This window comes from Tenebrio molitor, chromosome 1 (assembly GCF_963966145.1).
Source record: "Tenebrio molitor chromosome 1, icTenMoli1.1, whole genome shotgun sequence".
Classification (NCBI taxonomy): Eukaryota; Metazoa; Arthropoda; class Insecta; order Coleoptera; family Tenebrionidae; genus Tenebrio; species Tenebrio molitor.
Window position 1 is genome coordinate 10,801,299 of NC_091046.1, and position 25,626 is coordinate 10,826,924.

Genomic DNA, 25,626 nt, shown 5'->3' on the forward strand with positions numbered 1-25,626 from the left:
AACCTTAGTAATTGAATAATTTTTCGTAGTTTTCTACATTATTTGGCCTTCAAATTATTTTTGAGTCTATTTGAAAATTCTTATTTTTAATTAACTAACAATGAAAATTATATATAGTTCTTTTTTAGCTTTGTTTGGTACATTTTCTTGTTCTAAAAGTCAGAATTTGATTGACATGATTTTTCGGTTCACCATGCGTCATGATAACTATACAGAGTGATCAACAAGAATCTAAATCAGAGCAAGCGTTGCAAATTATCGGTCACGTCGTAGCAAAATCATATGCACATAATCCGTGAAAACATGGGCGTAGACAATTTATGGTCTCAAACGCTATTTAATAAAAAATGATACCTTATGAATTTTAGACGTTGGAATTATAATTGTTCATTTTATTATTATTATAAGATAAGGGAAACAATTTATAAGATTAACAAGAGCAACATTTTACATTTGTAAGAGTAAGTAAATTATCATCTTTATTGCCAAACGCGACGCCACTGGTACGGAGATGCTTCGTTGAAATGTCACATTTCAAAATTCAAGGTTGTTGTTGTTGACAATTTAAGTGATTTAACCTAGAAAACAAATCTTCGATTTCGGCAAAGTTTACAGACGTTTATTGAAGTTGTAAGCAATAATTATCCCAGAATAAGTTGTAAAATGGGTTTTACCATTAAAGAGAAGGCATTTTTATTAGATTATTTTCGAAAGAGGGTGAAACAAGAAAATGAAAACTGACTTTACTTTGTACCCCCTTACACCGAAGAATTTCAAGCCAGATGTCTGAACCTGATGGTATTGGTTATCAACAAGTTTATCAATGTCTTAAAATTATAGTGCCTAATTTTAACACATCATAATCCATCATTAAGAAGAAGTCAGGTCAGTCCTTAGTTCAAATTTTAGAAACGGTGCAAAATGTTCGACAAATTATCAAGGAACATCCCTCAACTTTCGTAAGGCGTTTAAGACAGCAAGTTAAATTGTGTTATGGCACTTATCAGAAAATTTTTAAGAAGGATATTAATTTGTTTCCCTTTGTGTGTTGCAAGAAATAAAACCCACACATTACTTTAAACAAATTGACAGCTTCATAAGGGTTTTTGAAATTATGAGAGGCAAGTTTGATTCTGTCTGGACCACAATGGAGAACATTTTGAGCAGTTTTTGTGAAAACTTATTTTTTGACCTTGGAGTAATTTAAATGTTTTAAACACTGCTAGAAAAATACGAGTAAGTTCTCAATTACCCAAAAATTAGAGAATAATAACTTTTACACTTACAGAAAACAACAAAACAAAGAATTGTGAAAAATAATTATTTTTAAAATTTTGTAACTCAAGATTGTGCCTTATGAAGGAATTTTGTGTAACTGTGTGTTTTTTCCTTAATCAATAATAAATAATAATTAATTATAACTTGCTTTTAAATCTATTATTCATGAATTACAAAAAATTTATAAAGGCAATTAATAATAGATTTTTGAGAGGTAGGCAACCAACAAAACGAGTTGCACAGCAAGTAAATAAAAGCGGCTGATTCATGATGGAAATACGTTTCGATAAAACAAAAGATGAGGTAGCACTCTTGATTTGGTTTCTTGTTGATCACTCTGTACAGTTAAAATATTCTTGCATTTTGGAAACTATCAATGATATTTTCGTCTTCATTCTGTATCTTGTCTTGCTTAAAATGCTTTGTATCATTATCATATGTATTAAAAAATATTTCTTATTTCTATGGAAACTGTTAAGGAAGCAACAAAGAATAATTCAGTTGAACATTGCTGATACGTCAACACAATATCGGTATTAAGAAATAATTGTTATATGCTTTTTTTACAGAAGAAAAACAGGATAAAACGTTCGTTATTGCAGATATAATCTATCAGTGGAAATTTAGTGGTCGGTTTAATTCTGTAAATAGCGCACTCGTGTCTTTTATAAATCGTCCGTCGGATGAAAGCTCCCGGGTACGTCCCTCGACTGTTCCGATTCCATATTTGCGCTACACACAAAATACAAACATGAAATCAAGTTAGGGTGGTACTGTGTAAGAAAATTAGCGAGAAAACTCCGGAGATGAATGTTTATCTTGCCGATCTTGAATTTGAGAGGGAGCACAAGGAGGAAATGCAAATGCCACGAAATAACTTATGGGGCAGGATCAAAGGTGCCTAATATCATAAAATCTACATTAATTCTGTCAAAGATGGAATATTAAGTTCTCTTTTTGCTTTCGTGATAACGACTCGACCCCCACTTAAACGAGCAGAATCGATGGTTTGCGTTATGTTTTGTACCAAATTACAGTCCCGAAACGAGACAAAGATGAATAATTCACATTTGAATCGGCGGCTTGTTCCAGCCGGCATTAGTATTAAATTATTATTTTGTTACGCAACATCATTAATCATCCGGACAGCTCGTAGTGGAAGTTTAGCCGCGGTTGGCCGATATTAATTTGAAATAATTACTGGAACATCAATTGCGATTATGTTAGACTCATTTTAAAATACATAGATGCGAGTTCGGCGAACGCAGGACGTATATTGGCGCAATCTGGGCCTCAAAGGATTTCGCACGAAATGCACCACCGTCTTTCTATTTAAATGTATTTAAATGAGCACCTTTACAACCAATTTAGTCGAAGGGAATTGAAGAGAGAACACAAAAAACGGATGGGATTTCGCTGGATCATTTACAGAGCGGACTAAGTTAGAGCGGCGCACGGGATTAAAAATCCTTTTCTCTATTAAGCCCTCGCTCTACTAATTAGCAGATAACATTGTCGTCTCTGAAAACAAATGCTGCGTTTGGGGGGAGACTTTTTGGGCAGTAAAATACCTACCTATTATTAAGTAGATTGGTCAACAGGCTTAAACCCATTTACAAACCAACAAGAAAGAAAGAAGGAATAAAAATAAATTAACTACGAAGTAGAGAAAATTACTGCTTGACCCAAATAGTTCGTACTTCGTAGTTATGAGTAATCATCCCCAAAACGGCTGAAAATTAAGTATATTTTGGAACAAGTTTTGAAAAGTAATGTTTTACCTAACAAGTGTGCTTGACACAGTGAGTACTTAATAGCCATATGAGTTCCGTAAAATCACAGTTTGCGATACTATTTATTCGCATTTTATGTGAACATGTAAAATATTTAGTTTGTCATTTATGTGGATCAATGAACGTTACTTTAGAATGTTTTGTAAACACTCCGTATCTAATCAACCTCTCCGAATGCTTGCTACAGAAATTCGCCGACTTGCTTCACCTTACTCGTTGCTGCTGAGCTTGCAAAGTGGTGCAATGATTTTTACTAAAATTGACGTTAAAGAAACACTCTAACAACTAGTGAAAATCCCATCAGAGCACGTTCAGTAATTCTTTAATTAGGAGTGCCCAAGGGATACATACATAGATGTAAATTTTGAATTTTAAAATATCTAAAGATAAAGTTGTTTTTTCCTAGCCGTTTATTTCAGCGTTCAGAGCAATAAATGATGAACCATCCTCGTAAAATCTTATAGAAAAATAAACTTTTCAGAAATCATTCTCCGTAAATTGTGACTATGTAATTTCATTGGTTGACGCTAAGATATTGAGTTGTTATAAAAGTCTAGTTATTTTTCAGAAAACACAATTTGTAAGCAAATTTTATGACACCTTGGAAAGGACGTTAAAATCTAACATTCCTTTATAAAAGTTTGATGTTCCGATTTCTTTTTATATCTTAAATTCTCCTTGAAAGCTTAATTCACCGAGATACTACACAAACTACACAAGTACGTCAGGAAGATCAAGTAATAGTATATTACATTACGAGAGTAGTAAAGAACATTTTACGTACAGGTGGATGAATTACATACGAGCGACGAAGGAGCGAGTAATTTAAACCCACGTGTACGTAATCTCGTTACTATTCGAGTAATGTACTATACTTTTTGTACGACCCGTACTAGACTTTTTCTACGATCGGAATGATCCCCACAAAATTTCTAAAAAAATATTTTTCTACGACTTACAGATACAACAGAAATGTATTATTTTAGCAGATGGTTTCATTGTATTGGAATTGTTTTCTAAATATGCCAACAGTACATTCTCAGAAAAGGATTTTTTCTACGACCATTACTTAGAGATACATTATTTTAGCACATGATTTCATTGTATTGGAATTGTCTTTGAAATTTGCCAACACTACATTCTCTGAAAAGGAATTTTAATGTTATTCCTTTGTTTCGAATTTATAAATGTTTGATAAACACTCGCGAAATTTCTTTGGCAGTAGATTGTTTGAGCATTTCCATTATTTGCTTGCGCTGAACATTTTACAGCTAAAATTGAGTTCACTTAGTTAAGAAGCAAATAAAATAGTTATAAGTGTTATTTTTTATTAAATAACGATCGCGCTACGAGATGAAAATGTCAATTGAAAGAAGTCTAAACTGTCACTGAACGGCCGTTGCTTAGCAACAGTCATAGGTGCTGTCATCATAATTTGGCTAAATCGTAAAATTCCCTAACAAGTAGTGGGCGGAGTTAATTTACTGTACAGTGTACACGTACATAAGGAAGCGTTTACTACAGGGGTTGTTGGTGCGATTTTCGCTATTTACATTAGCGGTCGTAAACATTTTTTTTTTAATTATTTGTAAAGAAACAAATTGACTGATTATACAGTATCATTATAAATTATTGTAGTCGAAGCAAGCCATGCCCATGTTATGAAATTTTTGCCGCTTCACACAAACAGTGTGGCGACATTTTTCATATGAACTGTCAATAGCGTCGTATCGTATCGGGTGTTAATTTAAATTTATCCTCAAAGTAGGCGTTGAAGAGTCGATTGTGAACGCACCACGGATTATAGATCACGGATCAGCTGTTTAACCTTAGTGAAGTTTTGATTATTTAGATAGTATTAATTTTTGGCAATATTCCTTTGAAAAAATCATTCTTAAGGTTTTTTGTAATTTTCCACCGTGGAATGATTTAACCAGTAGATTATGGTTAAAATAATTTTGTGTGAGTATTATTAAAAAATGTGCGTCTGCGAGAGATAAGATTATGGAACTTAACAAGCCAATTTTTCAATTGTGTACACAGATGGAGATAACACAAATTTAGGGAGTTTTTCATTAAAATGCCGAACCTGCTGCCAACTCGAGCCAATTAAAAAACACATTAATTTCAAAAGAGCAAACCACAAAGTGTATTTTTCCAGATTTTTCGAACAGGCCCTATTATTTCTTCCCTGCACCTCTTGACGCCACCCAGTGACAACTTTATTTTAGTCGTAACATCATAACAAAGGAACCGCCGTGATACTCGTGTTTCCCGTACATTTGTATTCTAATGCACACCGAACAGCTGATTTTCCCCCTTGGCTCATTTCACCCATATTACAGTTTCGGGGGTTGTTTATTTGTAAAAGTTGTCGACTTGTCGTAATATAAGGCTTGTTTACGACGCGGAGTTTATTTGGAATAACACCGACATGTTTTATTATTTTACACCTTCAGTACCAACTCCCCAAATGATGATTATTTAAATTCTGGACAGAAACAACGGAATTTTTTTCAGAATCGTGCCCACGCCTCATTTTTCGATTGTGCATGACGCAAGACAAGCTCCATTATGAAAAAAAAACCTAATTTATACTGGGCTCGTATCCTTTAAATTCCGACTTTTAAAACTGTTGGGGGCAGTGGAGCGTGTTTGTTCTAGAACCGCAAGACTGGTCGTAGTTCACGCTTCCCTGCCACGCATTCGTCCCTCCTGAGGCTAGCCTAATGGCTTCTGGCACAGCACCTCATAAAAACAACGCGAATGTACTCCTTGCTTATTATGACAGGACAAAATGAAATTTCTGGTTATTTGGTTAAATGCCGTAAAACACCCTTCTACGGCAGACAGCTAGACGAGAAACTCATAATCTATGATAGTTCTTTAAAGTTTGATTGAAACTGCAAGAGATTACATTCTCAATTAGCGCTCCGCGAACATCTCAAATGAGATGCAATTAACTGCAGCAGACGCAAAGTAAATCGCCGTATTTAGAACAGATCTTAAATAAGCTACTCATTTACAAAATCCCCCAAACAAAATATAAATATTCCCAAATTTGTAATTTTGTGTTGGTGGTGGTGGTATAGATGAGATTTTTTAGAAAGGGCTTAACAGTAGCAGACGAATAATGGGGAGCACACTGCATTTGTCAAAGATAAAAATTTATCGTTGCCTTGAAATAATTAAGAAATTGGGGTAAGATTAATTGTTACGTCCATCATATTCACCTGATCTGGCTCCATCCATCTGATTTTCATTTTTTCAACAGTGTTTTTGGTCGAAAGAAACATGTTAAGGTAATTGCAGCTCGCAATATGTTAGCAAAAATGAATGAATAGCGTTTCCGGTAAAATTAGGTATTTCATGAAAATATTATAAAAGGAAAATAAAAAAATGTAAAAGCGTTCGAAACTTAAAGGTCGTGTTGGTCTGTTAGGATCAGGATAAAATTTAGCAGTTTTAACTGGAAAAAATGTTCGCAACTTCACACTTAGCCCACATTCATCCATTAATCAAAAATTGTTGAAACGTGCACGCAAGCACTCTCACTGCTATTCCCTCAATTATCGTAACAAGAGGATGGCAATAAATTAGAGCAGACTTAATGGCAACAGTAGTCATGCCTAAAAGGTTTCTAGCATTACTAGCATTAGCACGTATTAACAGACACAAAGAGCTAATAAGTTCCACTGGAGAGTCCTTGTTGACGTTACACAGCCAAATTAGCGGAACCGAAAGTTTTGGATTTAATGAAAATTTAAACGATACGATTGTCTTCGTTATTGGGTTTAGATTTTCGTAATTAATTAAAGCGGAGTCGGCAAAAATTTGAGATAAAGTGGCAAAAAGACTCAGTTCGAGAAGAAAGAAGTTGTGTAATCCGCTTCCTTGAATGCTTCGGCAATTTAGCCGTAATGGGGCAGATTAGTTATTCATAGTCGATGGTTAATGCATAAACAGTGACAAGAAGTTTATGAATTAAGCGCGGAAGTGGATACACATTTGCAGACATAAATATTTTTAGGAAATTACCCGGAGCTGACACAATGAGAACTGCAGAAACCGGAATAAAGAATCGAAAGAGCAGCCTCAATTTGTCTTGAATGGTTCGAGGATGTGTAACATTATGTTGCGATTCTTTTTGTACAAAGCTCTTTAAATAATGATTTACTGGGAAATTATCCGGAAATATATCCATATTTCAAACAAGATAATTATAAATCATTCAGCTTACTCCGAACAAAACACGTTATTTCGGTAAACCAAAAAAAGGGAATAAAAACAAATTTGACAGGAGCAAATGTAAAATATTTGCAGGCAAGTGCAAAACTTTAAGTGAACCATAAAACATTCAAAATCAGCTAATCACATGAAAAAACTTGCTAAAGCCTACAAAAAAGGGGTTGCTAAATCGAATGATGTATTGCATGAAGTGAAACCCCAAAGGCGAGGGAATGTTTTTTTAAAGAATAAATTTTTTTGTTTCGGTGCTTATTTAGATATTGATTTTGTATATGGTAATTATTCTCCCACAAAAACTTTAGAAAGGTACAGACAGATTATCCCTGTAATCATTAAAATATTTGAATAATGTATGCGAATTAAGAAATTAGTGATTGTGTCGTTTCTGCATTTAAACGTCTCTTAAAAGACGATTACATGATCCGCGACCTTTATTTCGCTCATAAATAATGTTTTTGAGGCCCGGTTGCATAAAGCGATGTCAAGTCCTTGTTAAACTTAACATAATGTCAAGCGATCTGATTGGAGGATATTTAACATTTTATTTAAATCAGCCAATCAAATGGGCGGATTTCCGACTTGACGCGTTGTTAGCTGACATGATGTTAACTGAGCTTTATACAACCGGGCCTAAATGTATTTATTTAGGAAAAATTCGTATCAAAATATAGAGTGAGCGCCAAAAATTTGGCAAAATGGAAATATTTTCCTCCTCGGGCAGGTTAATTGGTTTTTTTTAAATATACATTTTCCAATAATTTTGATTTTTTCAACGCTTTCCGTTTCCGCGCAATAATGTAATTCACAGTTTTTTTAAATCGCCATTCCCATTTTTTTTACAGATTTGAATACACTATTAAATTCTGATTTATGGCGATGTACGATTTATGACCTTTGGATTGGTTCATAAGATATCGATTTTTAAAAATGAAAACAGAATGGTAGGGAAATATCAGTTTAACATCAGAAAGAACTCACCTGAATTTCAATGTCAGTATAGCTAAAATAATTTTGAAATCAATAAACTCATACAACAAATCAAAAGAAAATCTAAAATGCACATTTTTGTAAACTCATCTTCTATCAACAAACAAAAACTATTTAAATTTATTTTCTTCTTGGCAGTACGCTTATCATTTTCAGAGAATTTCAGAATTCTAAATTAAGCACCGGAGTTTCAAAAATGTGCATTTTGGACGATCTTTTAATCTGTTTTTATATAGTTTTTTGATTCCACATTTACTTTGGTGATACTGAAATATTGTAATTTAGCCATGTATTATTTCTTTATTGAAGAATTTATTTTTTGTAGAAATTTCGCAATAAACTTGAAATTTCACTGCCATCCTGTTTTCACTTTTTCAAATAAATATGTCAGAAACTCCGAAGCTCCAAATGTTACACATTATATCGAGTGTTCAATTGAAAAGTTCATTAAGTATAGTGATGTCAACAAGAAATTGCTCCATAGGCTTCGAACTTTTAGGGAAATTACATTTTTCATGTTTTATGTAACTAGAAGTTACATAAAATTTTGAATGCCTAATATTGGTTACTATTAATTGAGAGAATCTTTGCGCAAGTCCAACTAGAAATATCCCCAGAAACCAAAACTGATTCTGAAACGAAAAAACATCAGTTAGCGAGCAATTAGCCATTTGCAACTGTTACAACGAATTCGCTGCCCTACGTTTTTGATATGGTTACGATGATATCTTTTGTTTGTCACCAGAAACCACATAGCCGCCAACATAACCAAATTTATGGCAACCAAGTAACCAATATCTCTAAATCCTAGGGAGTAATTGTTGACATTACTATAGTTTTTGAATTTTACACAACATTGTGAAGTATGTCTTAGATTCTTAGAAGATCAATGACAAAAGTTAGGTTAGGACCACTTTAAGAAGTGATAATTTTGACAAAATTTATTTTATATGTAATGTAATAATAATAAAATCTGGTTTACAAAACGCCATTTCTCCAATTTGAATGTTGAAAATTTTGAAAGAGTGAAAATAAATCGCTATTAATTCGATTGACATGGATAAACGCCATCTATTCACAAAGGGTACACAAATCAGGCATAAAGTTCGTTTCAAAAAATATTATACAAACTTCGATGCACATTCGCGCAAATGAAGCACTCGCTCCTTCGTCGCTCGTGCCTCAAATAATGCGCTTATGCGCGAGAAAAATGTCTTCTCGGACTCGGTTCGTCAATAAATTTCTTTTAAAATGATTCCATAGAGGATTCGACCCACTTAAATTTTTTTAATTCCCTCCCGTCTTGCGTCATCATTAGGTAGAATGGAAAATTGTAATTTATGTTAAAGGATGACTATTTAGAAATACAAATCGATCTGTACTGTACTTTTTTCTAACTGTCCATTTGTAAAAGAGTAAATTATTTACTAATTCATTTAATTTTAATTAATTCGGATGAAAAAGAACTCACAGAGAGTCCTTTTCGGTATCATAATAATTATTTGTATCACAAGGCCAGAAACTGCACGTTTGCGAGCATGAGTGCGGTTTGCAGTACGAGTCGTTAGACGAGTATTGTAAGTACGAATGCTCGCAAAACGGTTTCTGGACGTGTGATACACAAAATTTTTCGTGCCGACTTATGCGGATTTTTGTTAAATGGAAGTTAAAGCACTTGTTCTAATAATTGGTATTATGGACTTTTTTTGTGTTGGCAACACTTACATTTAAACATTTAAATTTTAAAATCAACATGGCTCTTGTTTCCTGACATTTATTAAATTTAATTAATTTGTTTTGTTTTTGACATTTTCCTGAAACATTTGTTGTAATAAATACACCAGCCCATATTCAAGAAGTGGCTCGAAACGTAATTTTAATTAATTAATTTTAGTTAAATATTGCTTCTTTGTAGTTTGTACGTTGTTATAAATAGAAAAACATTTTTAACGAGCCATCCACAGAACAAACATTGACGTTTGATAGAATTCTGATAACAAATGCCAACCGAAACCGATGACAACTCAAAATCCCTACATTTTGCCGGACTAGGCCGGCAACGCATGTGTTTCTGGACGATTTCGAGATCTACAAACTACCGAATTCCGGCCGGAGGCACAAAAAAGATATAGCCGAAGGTAAATATTACTTCGCTGACACTGAATTTTTTTAGAAGCTGAAAGAAAGATTTTACATTGCAAGTGACAATGGAAAACTTATGCTTTTGATAGCATTGCTAAATAGCTGGTCATATTGAGGAACTGAAAATGAATTTATTTTCAATAACTACATTGCAAGAAATCGAAAGATTTTACCGAAAGAAAAAAAAAGTTTTCCTTATCCTTTACCAGAAAAAGAATTTCACAGACATAAGAAAAATGATATTTCGATATGGATTCCAATGCATGTTCAAAAAGGACAAGAAAGAGAAGAAATACGAACTTTCCAAATCAAGTGTCAAAAATGACTGCACTATAAAAATTGTATTAAAACAAAAAAATCATGATTATTGCAGTTGAAAGTTGAAACTGTAATTAGAGGGTACTTGCACTGAAATCCTGCGCTTTTAGAGCTCGTCGTTAAATGCACTCTCTTGCAACAAATGTTGGATCACGAGGTCGCATACCAAATTGTTTGACTTCCACCGATCAGGAAATTGAACATCCAACAGCGCACTTACTTGTTGATAATACATGGTGGAGCCCAATTGTGCTAAAACCACATGTTTACTCTTCCATATCGCGCAAAGTCTTGCATTTCTTCAAATAAAATAACTTCCGTCAGATTTACACAGATTTGTGTTGTTTAAGTTCCTCTAAATCAATATAAAATTGACATGAAGTTCTTAAAATTATTGTAAATACTTTTTAAACCAAAAAAAAAGATGAGGATCTTTTGAGATAGCTTTGGTCCAAGGAATTTTAAATTTTTAAGATGTAGAAATAGTACGATATTTTGATTTTATGCACAAGTAATGACGAATAACTTAAAAAAAAAAAGTGTTTGCAGTGCTGGTAACGAGAGGAAGAAGAAAGGTCTCGAATGGTGGTGGAGAATTTATTATTTAAGTTATCATTTGAATGTTTATGGCCCGTAATGTGGTGATATTTACTGACGACCAGTTAATATTAGGGGTTTATTGTTGGTAAAATAGCGTTAGTTGTGCGAAGCTGAAACCGCCCTTAAAGCAGAGGACGACCAATAAAGTCTAGACAAAAGATTATGGCAAGTGAGGCATTAATCAGCAAAAGGCTGACTCTGTGTTTATCGTTGTTGTTTAAGGGCTTCCATCAAAACTATTCGGGAGTATTCGTGACTGGTATCCTTTACGCTCAAACTGTTCGAAGTTCCTACTGTATCCTTTGTAACTCACTACAATACCACACACAATGACAAAAACTTCACAATACATCTCTCTGCTGTGCTGCTAGAACGCACACATTACAATTTTGCATTGTTTATAGTCTCAAAAGGGTTTTCATTGTGCCACAATTAAACTATTTTGAACCGAACTAACTCGAAATCTGTTGGTTGACGACATCAAAAGCGCAATCGTACTCTGTGCATGTGGACATTCGCCACCGCCATCAGTAGAAAGAAACGAGGGTGCGAGGATAACTAACCGCATTCCAGGACGAAATTTTCACTCGTGCCGAGGACATTGTCGCCTCTCGCAGCTCTAGGTCGTCGCTCGACAAATTCACCATGAAGAATCGACGAAAAAACTACCCAGATTAGAGTGAACAATGTTCGAATGAGGTAAGGACATTTTTCATACGACACTGGCACATTTCCTGATGTGACTTTGATCTATTGACCGAAATTACAATTCCCGTTTGTCTGTTGCAATATGTAGCTTATATTTAACGTTTCTTGTTGTGTAGGAAAGACGCAGACGGAATATAAAAGACTTTAAGGACAAAGGCACAATTTCAGCGTGCCTTTCGCATATTACCTGCCTTGTATAATTTGTCTCGCGTACAAAGCAACTTTTGTATTAAATTTTAACAAACTTCAATAAGAGACTTTATAAAGGTGTCACGCTATCTTTGATCACGATTTTAACTCGCCTATTTCTGAGCTTTAATTGAAATTCTTAAGATCAAAGTACACTTTCGTAGTTGCCAATAGCTCTTTTTATTACATTTTTATGCACAAAGAAATATATGGTCGCCCATTTTATTTACGGACATTTACTACTCCTTTATTTCAAATGTATATTTTTTGTATAGATGCAATGCAATAAACTCTCATTGTCAAGAGGAACTATTATCAACGTTAATGAATTTCTCTAATTGGCAACAGTCGTTTAAATCAAGAGATCTATTGTCACCAACAATCCTTTGCAATTAGAATACTGCAAAAATAATCGAGCTTGTAATGTTTTTTTTTTAAACAATATTACAAAGTTACCGGAGCAAGTGGTATTCAATGATCCAAACCTTTACTAGTAAATCTACATGCATGTGGGCCACTACTGAAAAAGAAGCAAGAGTATAATGTAAGCTTAACTTTTCGAAAAAAGTCAAAAAAATATTGAAAAATAATTTTCAAGGTCACGTAATATGACCTGTCTTTTTACCTATCCCTTCAGAAATCTGACGCTGGAGATAAAATTCGGTTACAAAAACCATTTATTAATTTACTAAAATTGTGTTTAACCGTACTTAATGCCAGAATTATTATTTATTTCTTTGGTTAAAACCTTCATTTGAGTTTTTTATTCAAGGCAAAATTCGTTTTGATAAATAAAACCAAAAGCTTGTCAAATAAAATTTGAAGCTAACGCATGCAGTTGTCATATCCAGGCATGTCCAGCGTAGGAATACGTAGGAATACCCAAAACATTTTGCCAGTGCCAACATAACGATGTGTTTTTCTTGTCTCAAAGGTAATTTGTTGGTTTGTGTTTTTTATTACATTTCGTTACGTGATTTAATTAAAAAAATACGATTTATCTGAGAAAATACTATAGAAAATGAAAAAATTAAATTAATATTTGTTACAAAAAATGTGATTACTTTTGGTACAGCATTTTATTTGTTTTCATGTATATTTTTTTATTTTATAAATGTACGAAAAATTTGAAGAAATAATGAAATATTACGATATATTTTTTTGCTACCTTTTACGAGCATAAGCGAAAAACGACAAAGTACCAATTTTCAGGCACTATTTAAATCCATAAATATAACTACCGCATTCATAGACTACAAAAAAGCCTATGATTCAGTACCACATTCATGGTTAATTAAAATTCTTAAAATTTATAAAATTAATTTGGATTTGATTAACTTTTTATCACATGTAATGACATTTTGGAGAACTACTTTAAATTTATCAATAAACAATACTAAATTAAAATCCGAGCCTATTCAAATTAAACGGGGAATTTATCAAGGAGATTCTTTAAGTCCTTTATGGTTTTGTCTAGCCATTAATCCTTTGACAAATCTATTAAATAGCACTGGATACGGTTTTAATATTAGACATAATAATACCACACTATCAAAATTAAATCACCTTCTTTATATGGATGACATAAAACTTTATGCATCTAAAAAGAATCACATTTTATCTTTATTAACAATAACTGAAAATTTCTCAAATGATATTAGCATGAGTTTTGGTATTGATAAGTGTAAAACGCAATCAATATGTCGCGGTCATTACGAAAATTTAGAATATATAACTAAAGAAGGAGAAATAATTAAAAATTTAAATAAAGGAGAATTTTATAAATATTTAGGTATTAATCAATCAAATCATATTCAACATTCAATTATAAAAGAAAATTTAGAAAAACAATTTTATTTAAGAATTAAATCTATTTTAAAATCAAAATTAAACGGTAATAATTTAATTAAAGCAGTTAATACATATGCTGTTCCATTGTTGACCTATTCTTTTGGTATTATAAAATGGTCCAAAACTAATTTACAGAATATAAATATTCAAACTAGAGTTCTCTTTACAAAATTTTGTAAACATCACCCCAAATCTGCTATTGAAAGATTTAATTTACCACGCGAAAATGGTGGCAGGGGTTTTTCAAATCTAGAAATTCTACAACATAATCAAATTGCTTCACTAAAAAATTATTTTCTTAATAGAGCTCGTGATAATACTTTTTTTAATGCTTTGGTTTCAGCGGATAAAGGCTACACACCTTTAAATTTAAGTGATAATATAATTTCAGATATTGTTGAGCCAAATATACCTGACACTATAGCAAATATAAAACAAAAGTCTTTACATGGGAGATATTTTAAAGAGCTAGAACAGCCAGAAATTAATATTCAAGCTTCTCATGCATGGCTTAGAAAATCAAATATTCATCCTGAGACTGAGGGTTTTATATTTGCAATACAAGATCGTGTTATAAATACAAGAAATTATAAAAAACACATATGCGGTTTACAATCGATCATTGATAAATGTAGGATTTGCGGAACTGAAGGGGAAACCATTGAACATATCATTTCTTCTTGCACCGTTTTGGCTCAAAGCGAATATAAAAAACGTCATGATATATTCGCAAAAATTATACACATGAATTTAGCAGTTAAATTCAATTTATTAAAGGATACACAACCACATTACATTTATAAACCAGAAAGTTGTTTAGAAAATGACAATTACAAATTATATTTTGATCGGACAGTTTTAACTGACATTCACATTCAGCATAACAGACCAGACATTATTATTTTAAATAAACAACAAAAGCAAGCATATCTTTTAGATATAGCTGTTCCAAATTCACACAATATAACACAGACATATAATACAAAAATTAATAAATATTTAGAACTCTCCGTTGCTATGAGAAATCTTTGGTGTTTAGAAAAAATTTCGATTTTACCATTTATAATTTCAGCAACAGGAATAGTACCCCAATCTCTTTTTAAAAATTTAAAAATTTTGGACTTAGAGAACACATTGGTGGTTGAAATTCAAAAAGGTATATTATTATACTCATGTCACATCGTGAGGAAATTCCTTAACATTGACACAGAACATAAAACACAAAAAAGTCAAAATGCGGAGGCGAGACGCCGGTAATTATGTTGATAAGCACTGCACTATTACTTGATAGTATTATCCGTAATAGTGTATGTACTCCGGCAAAATTGCCGTGCCGCCGGGTGGAGGTGGGATAGGACTACTTGTATAAAGTATATTTTTAAAAAATCGATCTAGATCCCAGTGATACAGTAGGGTAAGGTTTTGTTTGGGCTGTAGTTTCACGGAATCTGTTGTTGGGAATACAAAAATAAAAACACTGCTTCAAGGCAAATTCATCGAGCTTTCGAGTGATATATTTTTTGATACCTTATGGGGCAAAAACCGAAGATGGAAGATGAATAGAACTCTAAAATAAACATTCTTTACAAATTGATCTTTTTTTAATCAAATATTTTTTTTACATTTTTATAATTATCAATTGAAACGAAAGAGTGAGTGAAATTGTTTTTGTGCGATTAATTCCTACATACATCCTACGCCAATAAAACGTCCTGCTACTTACTCTGTCATCTGTCAAAAGTGATTAAAACTGCATGCTACTCCGGTCAGATTCAAATTGTTTTTAATAATTGTGTTTTTAATAACTGTAAGTATTATAAAGAAATAATTAGCGTTAAAGTTTGTATCCTGGAATTAATCTTGCCAAAAATAACACGACATAATTTTTTATATCTGATATAAATTTCCCAATTTTCACTTTTGCTTTAGAATTTTACTCGTTGATATTTGGGCATTTTTATTCAAAGGTTAAATAAACCCTCGAGCTAAAGCTCTCGGGAGTAACCAGAATAAAAATGCCCAAATTCCACTCGTAAAATTGTCAAAGCAAAATGTGAAATTGAAAAATTTATCCGATAAAAAAATGAGGTCTTGTTATTTTACCTTCAATAAATATTTTACAGTTTTTTGAAGAAAGAACGACCGCTGCTCTAACACTCACAGAACTTTTTTTTTGCCCTACGAGCTTTCGGATTCATTCAATTTCCAAAATTCCGCTTCGCCACTGTTCCTTTCTTTTTTCCTCGTTTTGCCCTTTGACATAGTCATTTGTATTCTTTATACTGGGTGCCCCAAAATTCGCGGAACAACGTAGTAGTACGTTGTTAAGTAGTCATTAAGAGATCAGGTAAAAATGTTTAAAAAAATCAATCTTCTTTTTTGTAGAATATATGGACCTATTCGTTACACTAAATGTGGCAACATTTAAAAACATTCTGTGCATCCCAATAGTCTGCAAATATTTCATTTTTGTTGTATCCTTGGAAATGAGAGGGAAAAATCAAAGCCGTGTTGCCGTACGCTATTTGAGGTAAAACGAACATAAAATCACTACTTGGAAATGTTGGAGAAAATAGTTGCAAACCTGATCACAATCGATCAAAATTATTAGGCCACTGGCTAGTAAAAGACAAATAGTCAAAATCTTTTTTATTATTTAAAATAAATGAGATCAAAGCTGCATCTTCTGGGCCCCCATATCTTCAAATCTAAGAGGTATAGAATTTTTAAATTATTTTTCTCGTTTTTTTCTAACATGAATTGACATTACCTCATTGAGTTGTTCCGCGAATTTTGGGGCACCCAGTATAAGGGGTGTTTTTTTAATTTGGCGTTAAAGTAGGCGTTGAACTGTCGTTTGTGAACGCAGTATACAAGTTACGGATCACGGATCAGCTGTTTAAATCTTACGCTTTTACACGGGTGGTGCGCTCTCAATCGACTCTCCAACTTCGACGCCAAATTAAAAAAAACACCCTTTATAGTTTATTTTTTAATCAAAGAACCACAACACCGCAATTTACACCCAAAATTGAGGTGACAACATTGAACACTTTTGACCTAGGGTAAAAATCTCGTCATATAAAATTTGAGGTTATTAGAGATATTAGTAGCGCAGCATGTTAATAAAGTTAATAACAACTAATTTCAGAGTTTAATAAATGTTTTACTTTGCGAGGCATTTTTAATAACACGTTTAAATTTTAGCTGCGAGTTTGCGTACTTTCAAGGACATTAAAAATGACAGGCGTTGGCTGGTATAGCCAATAGATATCATTAAATTCCCTATGTTTAGTAAAATTTTATATTTGCAAACAGGCCGTGGTTCTTTGATTAAAAAACAGACTATAACAATTTTCTATTTTTTGCCAGCTCCGTTCCTCTACCCATGTTTCTGCCAGCCCTACTATCTCAAATTGTCTCACGTAGTCTCAAAATTATCCTTTTTTTTTAACCCGCTATGTTCCAGTATATTACCCTCACTTTTGCCGTCTTCGTTATACAGAGTGGCTACGAAAATTGGATTCACTTTTCCACATTTGCCCAAAAGATGGAACTATAAGCAAAAATTAAATGAAGTTGCTGGCAACATTGTTTTTTTTTACGTTATAATGTTTATTCGTTGCTCAATATTGAAATTCATGACAGTGACATTAACAATTATTGTTTAAAAAAGTGACAATTGCACAAAATTGTTGCCATTTCTTTTTTTCATGCTTAAATTTTTACCTTAAATTTTTTCTGAAAATGGCAAAATGAAGAAAAGTGACTCCAATTTTCGTAGTCACTCTGTATTTTTTGCTATGTCCTTTTACCATTTCCGTTGTCTCCGTTTTCTCCATCCCATATTCCTCCCTCTACTGAAAAACCTCCGCGTTTCTTCATTCCATCTCCACTGTACTCCCTTTATTTCCTATATCCCACTTTTACTTCTTTCCCTTCTCTTTTTTATTCTTTCGCGATGGTTCTTAGTTTCTTTTGTATCTCGCGTTCTTGTCTTGTAAGGCCATTGTCTGTGAATATTTTCTCTGTTTCCTTCTTTTCTCTCAGTTTTCCCTTTTTTATCACTTTTTCTTTCCCACTCGACTTTTCCATTTCCACTATTACTTGATCCTTGTTTATGTTGTAGCAGTCTTTGACTTTAGCTTCTTCTAGATTTTCTTTTATAAAATTTTCTATGGCCTCTTTGATCTGCTGCTTGCTCTTTCCTTCACCTCTCCATCCGTTTATCACCGTGTTATTTTTTTCTTCTTCCTTTTCTTCATTTTCCATTTCCTTTACAGCAGTGCTACTCAGACATGTTGTTTTTCTCTTCCTCTCATTTTTGTTCTCTATTCTTTAACGCTTCCCTCAGTCGGTCGATTTCTCTTTTAACTTCTTGGTTCTCTTTTCGCATCTCCTTTATTTCCTCTTTTATTCCCACTTTCATTTCCTTCAGCTTTTTTAGTGTCTTTTCTATTCCCTTGCCTGTTTTCTTCTCTACAGGTGATCTTGCTTGCCCCAAATACCTCCTTTTCCTCCTCTTCTTGTCTTCCTGTTCTGTCTTTCCCTGTTCTTTTCCTTTTTTCTTTTTTCCAGAAACACTTTCACACTTCCTTGGTTCATATGAAAAATGGTGGAGGTGCCGGGCTGGAGACTTTAATGGTGCGTTAAAACGGTAGCGTATGAAAAATGATTGCGGTGCCGAATAAGACACCTCTTGTTATCTCCTGCTGGCCTGATGATGTTACCAATTAAAACTGCCGTCTTGGCATCAGTTTTGTCGTATTTCCTTCCGATTTGGACACCGGGGCCTCTTCAGGTGTCCGCGGGGCCTTGAAGGCTTGCTTGTCTTCACTCCATTTCTGAGTTCGATGCCGGTAAGTCGTACACTCGGGTTGTCAGAACTCAGTAATAATCACCGCTTGACACCGGCACGTGCAACTTTCTTTTGTTGGGAAGATTCTTGCGCTCGGCTCACGTGAACAAACTGGCCATCCTTGTTCTGAAAGCTGTATGCGGGCCTAAGAGTGAGAAAACATGATGTTTGGAAGATGCCAGGTAGGGGATAGTACTTTAGAGCAGGAAATCCAAAAAGTTGAATTATAACATTTTAATACCAGTAGAATGGCCTAGGGAAAATGAGACTCACTAGGAACCACAACAGTGGCGCATCATGCAATGGGAAATTTTCACCGTAGAATAAAACGCAGTTTGTGATGCTCTATGAGCAGCATTACGCCTGGAATTTGTCAGCGCTTTGGGAGTTTAAATTTCATCCTGTATATTAGTAATAAAAAATACAACAAGTTTCATGCTTTAGTCGATTCCAATATATTATGATCCAAAACCATCTGGCAGCATATCTTTTTCACAAAGTAATTCCTCTATGAAATGTCAGTTTAACCCGAAGCACTAATCTAAATTTAGTAAAAATGTATTATGCTGACTGAAGTTTTCAGTCAATATAATTTTTTTGGCTATCTTAGTCTACGTTGTATTCTTTTCGTATTCTGCATTCAAACAGAATATTATGGAAATACAGATGAAATAGTTTGTGTCATTCATTAAATAATTTGAATATATAGACACGGCTAAAAAATATGTTTTAAAATATATTCATCACCGGAATAAATGACCCTTCCGTTTTCAGAGGCAAGTATGTCAAACCAACTGATGAATTGCGATCTTCCGGTGAAGCGACTCAATTTTAAACAGATCGTCAAAATGGAAATACAGCCAGATACGAGTACATTAAAATTAATGTTGCGTTATGGTTTGATTTATATTTATAAATCACATATAAAACATAATACGGCGAACAGCAGAACAGAGCACAATATAGCGCACAACCTCACAAAAGACATGGTGAACCTTTACATGTGAAATGTTAAAGAGAAAATTATTCATACACTATGAGGCGAATACAAATTTCAAATTACCTCCTTTGCATGTTTCTTTTTTAATAAAGAGATTCCTCATTTCTTGGCCAACAAGACAGAGTTATGCCGATGTAGTAACGCAAATCTTCAGCGTCATAATTCAAAATACGGTTCAGCTTGTCTCGGGAAATTTTGTATTCTCGTGTGCAACAATGTCTTATATTGTTGCAGCAGTGTTTCTTATTGTATGCATAAATCCCGGAAACGTTAATCCGTTCCGAAGCTTCTGCCGCAATAAATAAATTCACTTTGCACTCACGGTACCCATAACAGCCCAAATGGCCGATATTTCGGATCAATAACAGCAAGTGAAAGAGGATAATAAGCGGATATAATTAAACGTGATCAGTGAAGCGTAGACACCCTCAAAAAATTAAAAGCAAACACTCCAAGTCCAAAATTACTTAAAAAAGCAAATGAAACGTTGTTGTCCCTAATTTGTAAAGGAATCAATAATTCAAACAAAATTATTTATTAAAGCGAACGTGACCCGAATTCTAATGGGACACAACAACTGTCTAAAATTAAAAGCCAAATAGCTGGAGAAGAAAATCACCTTCCTGTCTAGAAATTATTAATTCAGCCGAAAGGGATGAGTCCGGTCAAAGTTAATATTTAGGGTCGGCAAACCGTGTCAACTCGATGGGTTGCATAATTCAGCTGGTTGTAAAAGAGGTTGGAACATTTCTCAACTGACATTAAATTCCAAAATTAGTTACGTAACTTTCATTCTGAATTAAAATTAGCCATCAGTCCAATTTTAATGAAACACATTTCCACTCGCGGTAAGGGTTTTACAACTGCCCCTGCGAAAAGTTAAAATTCATTCTCAGTCGATAGTTACTGATGGATGGATTCGTTGCATGCTGCAGGATTGCAAAAAAGTTTACTTTGTCAACGTGCACACAGACGTAATAAAACCTCCATTATTGCAGTTATTACAGTTACTACAGAAGTTGTGAGTTACAGTTTGTTACTTCCGTACATGTAAGGTGATTTTCACAAAAGAGTGCAGAAACCGTGAAATATTAATGCACAATTTTGATGTTGGGTTGGCTGATACAGTGTTTCGAAATTCTGAAAGTTGGTTACAATTAATCTCAACATTTGTAAATCTTTCTAAATTGGGTACAACCAACTTTTATGCAGATTAAATGATTTAATTTAATGACATGCTTTGGCGATCACCTATAGAAATATTTTTTGTGTTTAACTATTGAATTGTATCTAGTTCACAAATTTATGAAAATCTTAGAATACATATAATAATAATAATCTGCGACCTGGTATCTGACATGGAGATAGGGGTGGCTGGTCATTAATTTATTGCTCCGGGTGGAAGAGGCGGTGATCGAGAGATAAAAAAATTAAGAGCAAAAAATTAAGTTCCTTGATGGTTTTTTATTAAAATATTTTTTTTGGGTGAATCTTACTGTGCACAGTAAGAGATCAATAAAGAATCTGATAGCAGCGATCTATGAACCTATAAACTTTATGAACTTTCTTCTGCACGAGAAAAATTGACGTCATTTTTTCAATCAAAACCATGAGAAAAAGTTCATATACTGTTGTGATCAGGTTCTCTGTTGATCTCACTCTATTGACTGTATTACGAAAATTCGTCTCAAAATAAATTTCACTTTAATCCTAAATAAACACTCTTAAGGATGCTTCATTATCGTGTTAAATTCGATAAATACAACTCCCAAAAACGTTATTTAAAACTTTACTTCAGCGTATTTTATGAGAAAAATATTCTCTTCAGCTCTTATCTGATTTTACAAACTTATAATGACTAATGGAACTGAACCACGTTTTCAGTTAATTCACTTTCAAACAACTCTTGGAATATAGAGATAAACAAATACCAAATTTTATGCATGATATAGGTACACGAAATTACCATAAACAATGAAGTGCAATAAATATTAAATTGAATTCAGCTTGATTTTAAAATTAACATTTATGAAACTGACGTTTAGTAAAATGCTAATACTGTTTTATTTATAGAAACATGTTCAAAATTTTAGAAGATAATTGATCTATTTAATAAGCTCGCCCTAGACAATAATTATTTCCGACATGATGTGGTAATAAATACCGTAATATGAAGTTGCGGTACGAATATCGTATACAACGTTTTATCTACTATTAATTAATATTGTGAGAGATAATTATTAAATGAGATAAAATTGTATTATAAAAACTAAACTTTCACTTTACGACACTAGAGCGGCAAGGTATATCATTATGATACTCAATGAATATAATAAGTTTAATATTAGGTATTGTTACAGCGTGAAAAATAATGAGTTGGCAATGAAACAATTGAAAAATATTGGTGGTTTTTTGTCTCGTAATTGGCACTGACCGGATGTTTTAACTTAAAAAAAAATAGGTTATGCCGGTTATGTTTATGCTATTACAAAAATGAATCTTTAATGGTAAATTTCAAATTTGCCTTCAACACTTGCCAAAGCTGACAACCGGAAATCCGTTTAGATTACAGTGGTATGTATGTACTCGTAATACCAAAATAATTCAAATTTTCATTGTTACCAACAGATTCATTCTTGATCACGCCGTAGTAGGTAAATGTTATGAATTTAAATTGTATTTTGGTATATACTAGTACATACAGGGTTATTCACGAGTAATAATGGGCCTTACAACGTTGAAACGCAACCAGTTATACATTTTCATCGCCTTGGTGGATCATATATTTATTTAAAAATGTTTAATACATAATGGGCAGCATGATTTCCTATTCGTTAAGCGTTTCATTAGCTAAATAATTGATTAGACAAAGTGAGAGTATATGCCAAGCACTATGTTAGACAGAGACAAAACAATTTACCGACGTTCTTTAACTATAATGAAAGGGAAATCATACGGCCCAGTTGCTTTTAGTTTTTTTTAATTTGACAAAAAGTTGACATCAATTTTTTTTTAGGTCATTTTAGGTTTCATAGACTTCACGTAGCGACAACTGGAAATTGTCTTACTAAAAGCAGTCTTGGATTCATTTAAAAATAAAAAGATCAATTGATATCTAGTCGTTTGAGAAATATGTTTATTTGGTTGCGTCGGGACGTCTTTGGGCCCATTATTACTCGTGAATACCCCTGTATATCTATACCAAGGGAATTCTGGTTGCTTACAGACTCCGATGAACTATACTTCCCATGTGGCTTACATGAGGTCAGTCCATAGAGTTACCAAATCTTCAGAGTTACTTAATCCGGATAGTTTAGAGACTCTCGAGATCGCAGTTTGAAAGAGCACGTAAATTAATATAAAACATACATTTTAATAGGCTTAGATTTGAAATACATAATTTAAAATATACAAAAATTTATATGTATAGTATAAAAAAATTACTCATAAAGAAATTGAAGCAGATCTTGTACGATCATAGTTTCGTACTTAAACTTTGTTATGATCAAGATATATTTCCACTAATGTTGATTTAAATGTTTAAATATATCGTCAAAGTTGGAGTTGAAGGATCGATTTTGAACGCACCACTCGTCTGTCTATAATCCGTGGTGCGTTCTCAATCGATTCTTCAACGCTAACTTTAAGGATAAATTTAAAATTTTTAGGCAGCGAGAAGCGAATACGAAATATTTATTAAAAACCCATAAAACCATAGATTGTGCTTTATAATTTCATAATATAACTCATATTGTAGCGTACCATACCGGCTATTGGGAAACAATTTTCATTTTACATACAAACTAAATTAATTCCACAAAAACTGTAATCCTGCAGTGGCAATTAAAATAATGTTTGTCATCAAAATGTTGGACAAATACATTTAACGATCAATTGGCACAAATAATTTTTAAATAAAACCAGCAAATACAATTTTATTTAAATTTTACGGCGATACAAACGTGCAGTTTTGTGTTGTATGTTTTAAACCAAAAATTCATTCAAATTCAAAACAGAATTTTTGTATTAATTTTTTTTAATAAAAAATTTGTAGTTATTTTTTGCAGTGTGCCTTTTCAATTGTCGAGTAGTTCGTTATCAAAGTGAGAACACAAGGTTATGAATTTGTTAAATATTTGTAATATAATTTAATATAATAAAAAAATAATATCAAATTTTGTTATTGAAAAAAAAGGCATCATTAAACTTGAAATATTTATAAAATTCTCAGTCAAAGATCGTATCTAGATAAATATTTGAAGTTATTTAGAAAAGTAAGGGATTGTCGAAGTCTAGACGTCATTAAATGTTCAACCTGTTGCCTAGTTTAATATAAAAATCCATTAATTCGAGCTCTCTTGTGTAAGTCGTATATAACGAGGTTAAAATAAACAAAAAAAAAAAACAAGCCATTCACATTCTTGTCCGTCTTCAAGTTATGACGTTATAAATAAAATGTTTTATAGCCCAGACGAGAAAATTACAATTTTAATTTTTTAATTAAAAATATGATCATGAAGAAATTTATTGCACAAAAGTTCGCCAAACTTTGTGCGAACAGTTTCCAAATTAGAATGTAATAAGACGTGTATGCAAATTGTAAAGCCTCGAACGACAGGTCATTGAACAAATTGTCAATTCCATTCCAGGGCGTATTTTTCAGGATTTGGTGAACTGAGAATCTAACCCTATTGTAAGGGATTTGATATATTGAGTCCAAACCGCAATATCGGTTTCAAGACTATTTTACATCGAAGTTACGATCCTAAATCCGGCTCAGTTGGATGTGGACATCGAAAGTTATTCTAAAAACAATAACTTGCCTCAGCAATAATTGGCAAGAAGAAATCCATCAAAGCGAAAAAAACTGTCTTAACGTTTCGTGCTCGACTTCAGAGATTACCTTCTTGGCAAACTAGCAAACTTTTTGCTTGATGCGTAAATAATTTACGAGAAAAGTATCTGTCGGCAGATTTAAATTGCGTTCAATGGAGAAAGAGGAAATGGGAGAGACAAGCGTTTCGATAAATTTAATATTGCGTACATAAAAACACAATTAACAAGTTTTAATAATACAAGAAGGTGGGTCTCGAAAAATATCCCCTGGAAGTAAAGTGGCTCTAGATTTCAACTTCTACAATTGTATTTAATGAAAGCAGGAGACGAAAGTTTGTCCTTCCGCGCTTCAAGCTGAGAAGGATGACCAATTTGGGGCCGGGCTCGTTCCACGTTTTATATTCCCCACAAAAGCTTTCAACTTTGCGGCGTTACATTTCATGCATATTCACTTAATTACAAAAATACAGAAATAACTGAAATGCTTTCATATAATCGAGTGTGATTTGTAATTTATTCGTGCAGCAGAAGAGCGTTCTCCTGAAACTGTCCGTTTATTTTATGTGTATACAGGGACCCATCCATTTTTTACAAGATTTGTGTGCGTGCATTATCACTTATCGCTGATCAATTCGCAAGCAAGAAATCCGGGCTTGAGAAGGATATTTGCAGATGTCGGGGGCTATAAGATCGATCCCTCCACCGTTGATATTCGCTGGAATCCAAATACACTTCCTCGAATGACCAAACTATGTAAATATATTTTGCAACAATAACCCAGAATGATACTTGCTTTAGTTAACTAGGTCGAATGGTTC

At 33.1% G+C, this 25,626-nt stretch overlaps 1 protein-coding gene and 1 long non-coding RNA gene across 3 annotated transcripts in view; one reads left to right on the forward strand and one right to left on the reverse strand.

The window, feature by feature from the left end:
* The window catches only part of hig (hikaru genki), a 177,911-nt gene that overhangs the window by 111,926 nt on the left and 40,359 nt on the right, over positions 1-25,626 (reverse strand). The window contains exon 1 of one of the 2 annotated variants that reach the window (XM_069053161.1): positions 17,930-18,939. The exons of the other annotated variant lie outside the window; for it this stretch is intronic. Within the exon in view, the coding sequence (XP_068909262.1) occupies positions 17,930-17,999 (70 nt within the window). The 5' untranslated portion in view covers positions 18,000-18,939. Of the gene's footprint in view, positions 1-17,929; positions 18,940-25,626 lie in introns of those variants that run through there. 2 annotated transcript variants of the gene reach the window in all.
* LOC138122424 (uncharacterized) lies at positions 251-1,421 on the forward strand. Its single transcript, XR_011156494.1, has 2 exons — positions 251-1,236; positions 1,289-1,421. It is a non-coding gene; the product is annotated as an uncharacterized lncRNA (long non-coding RNA).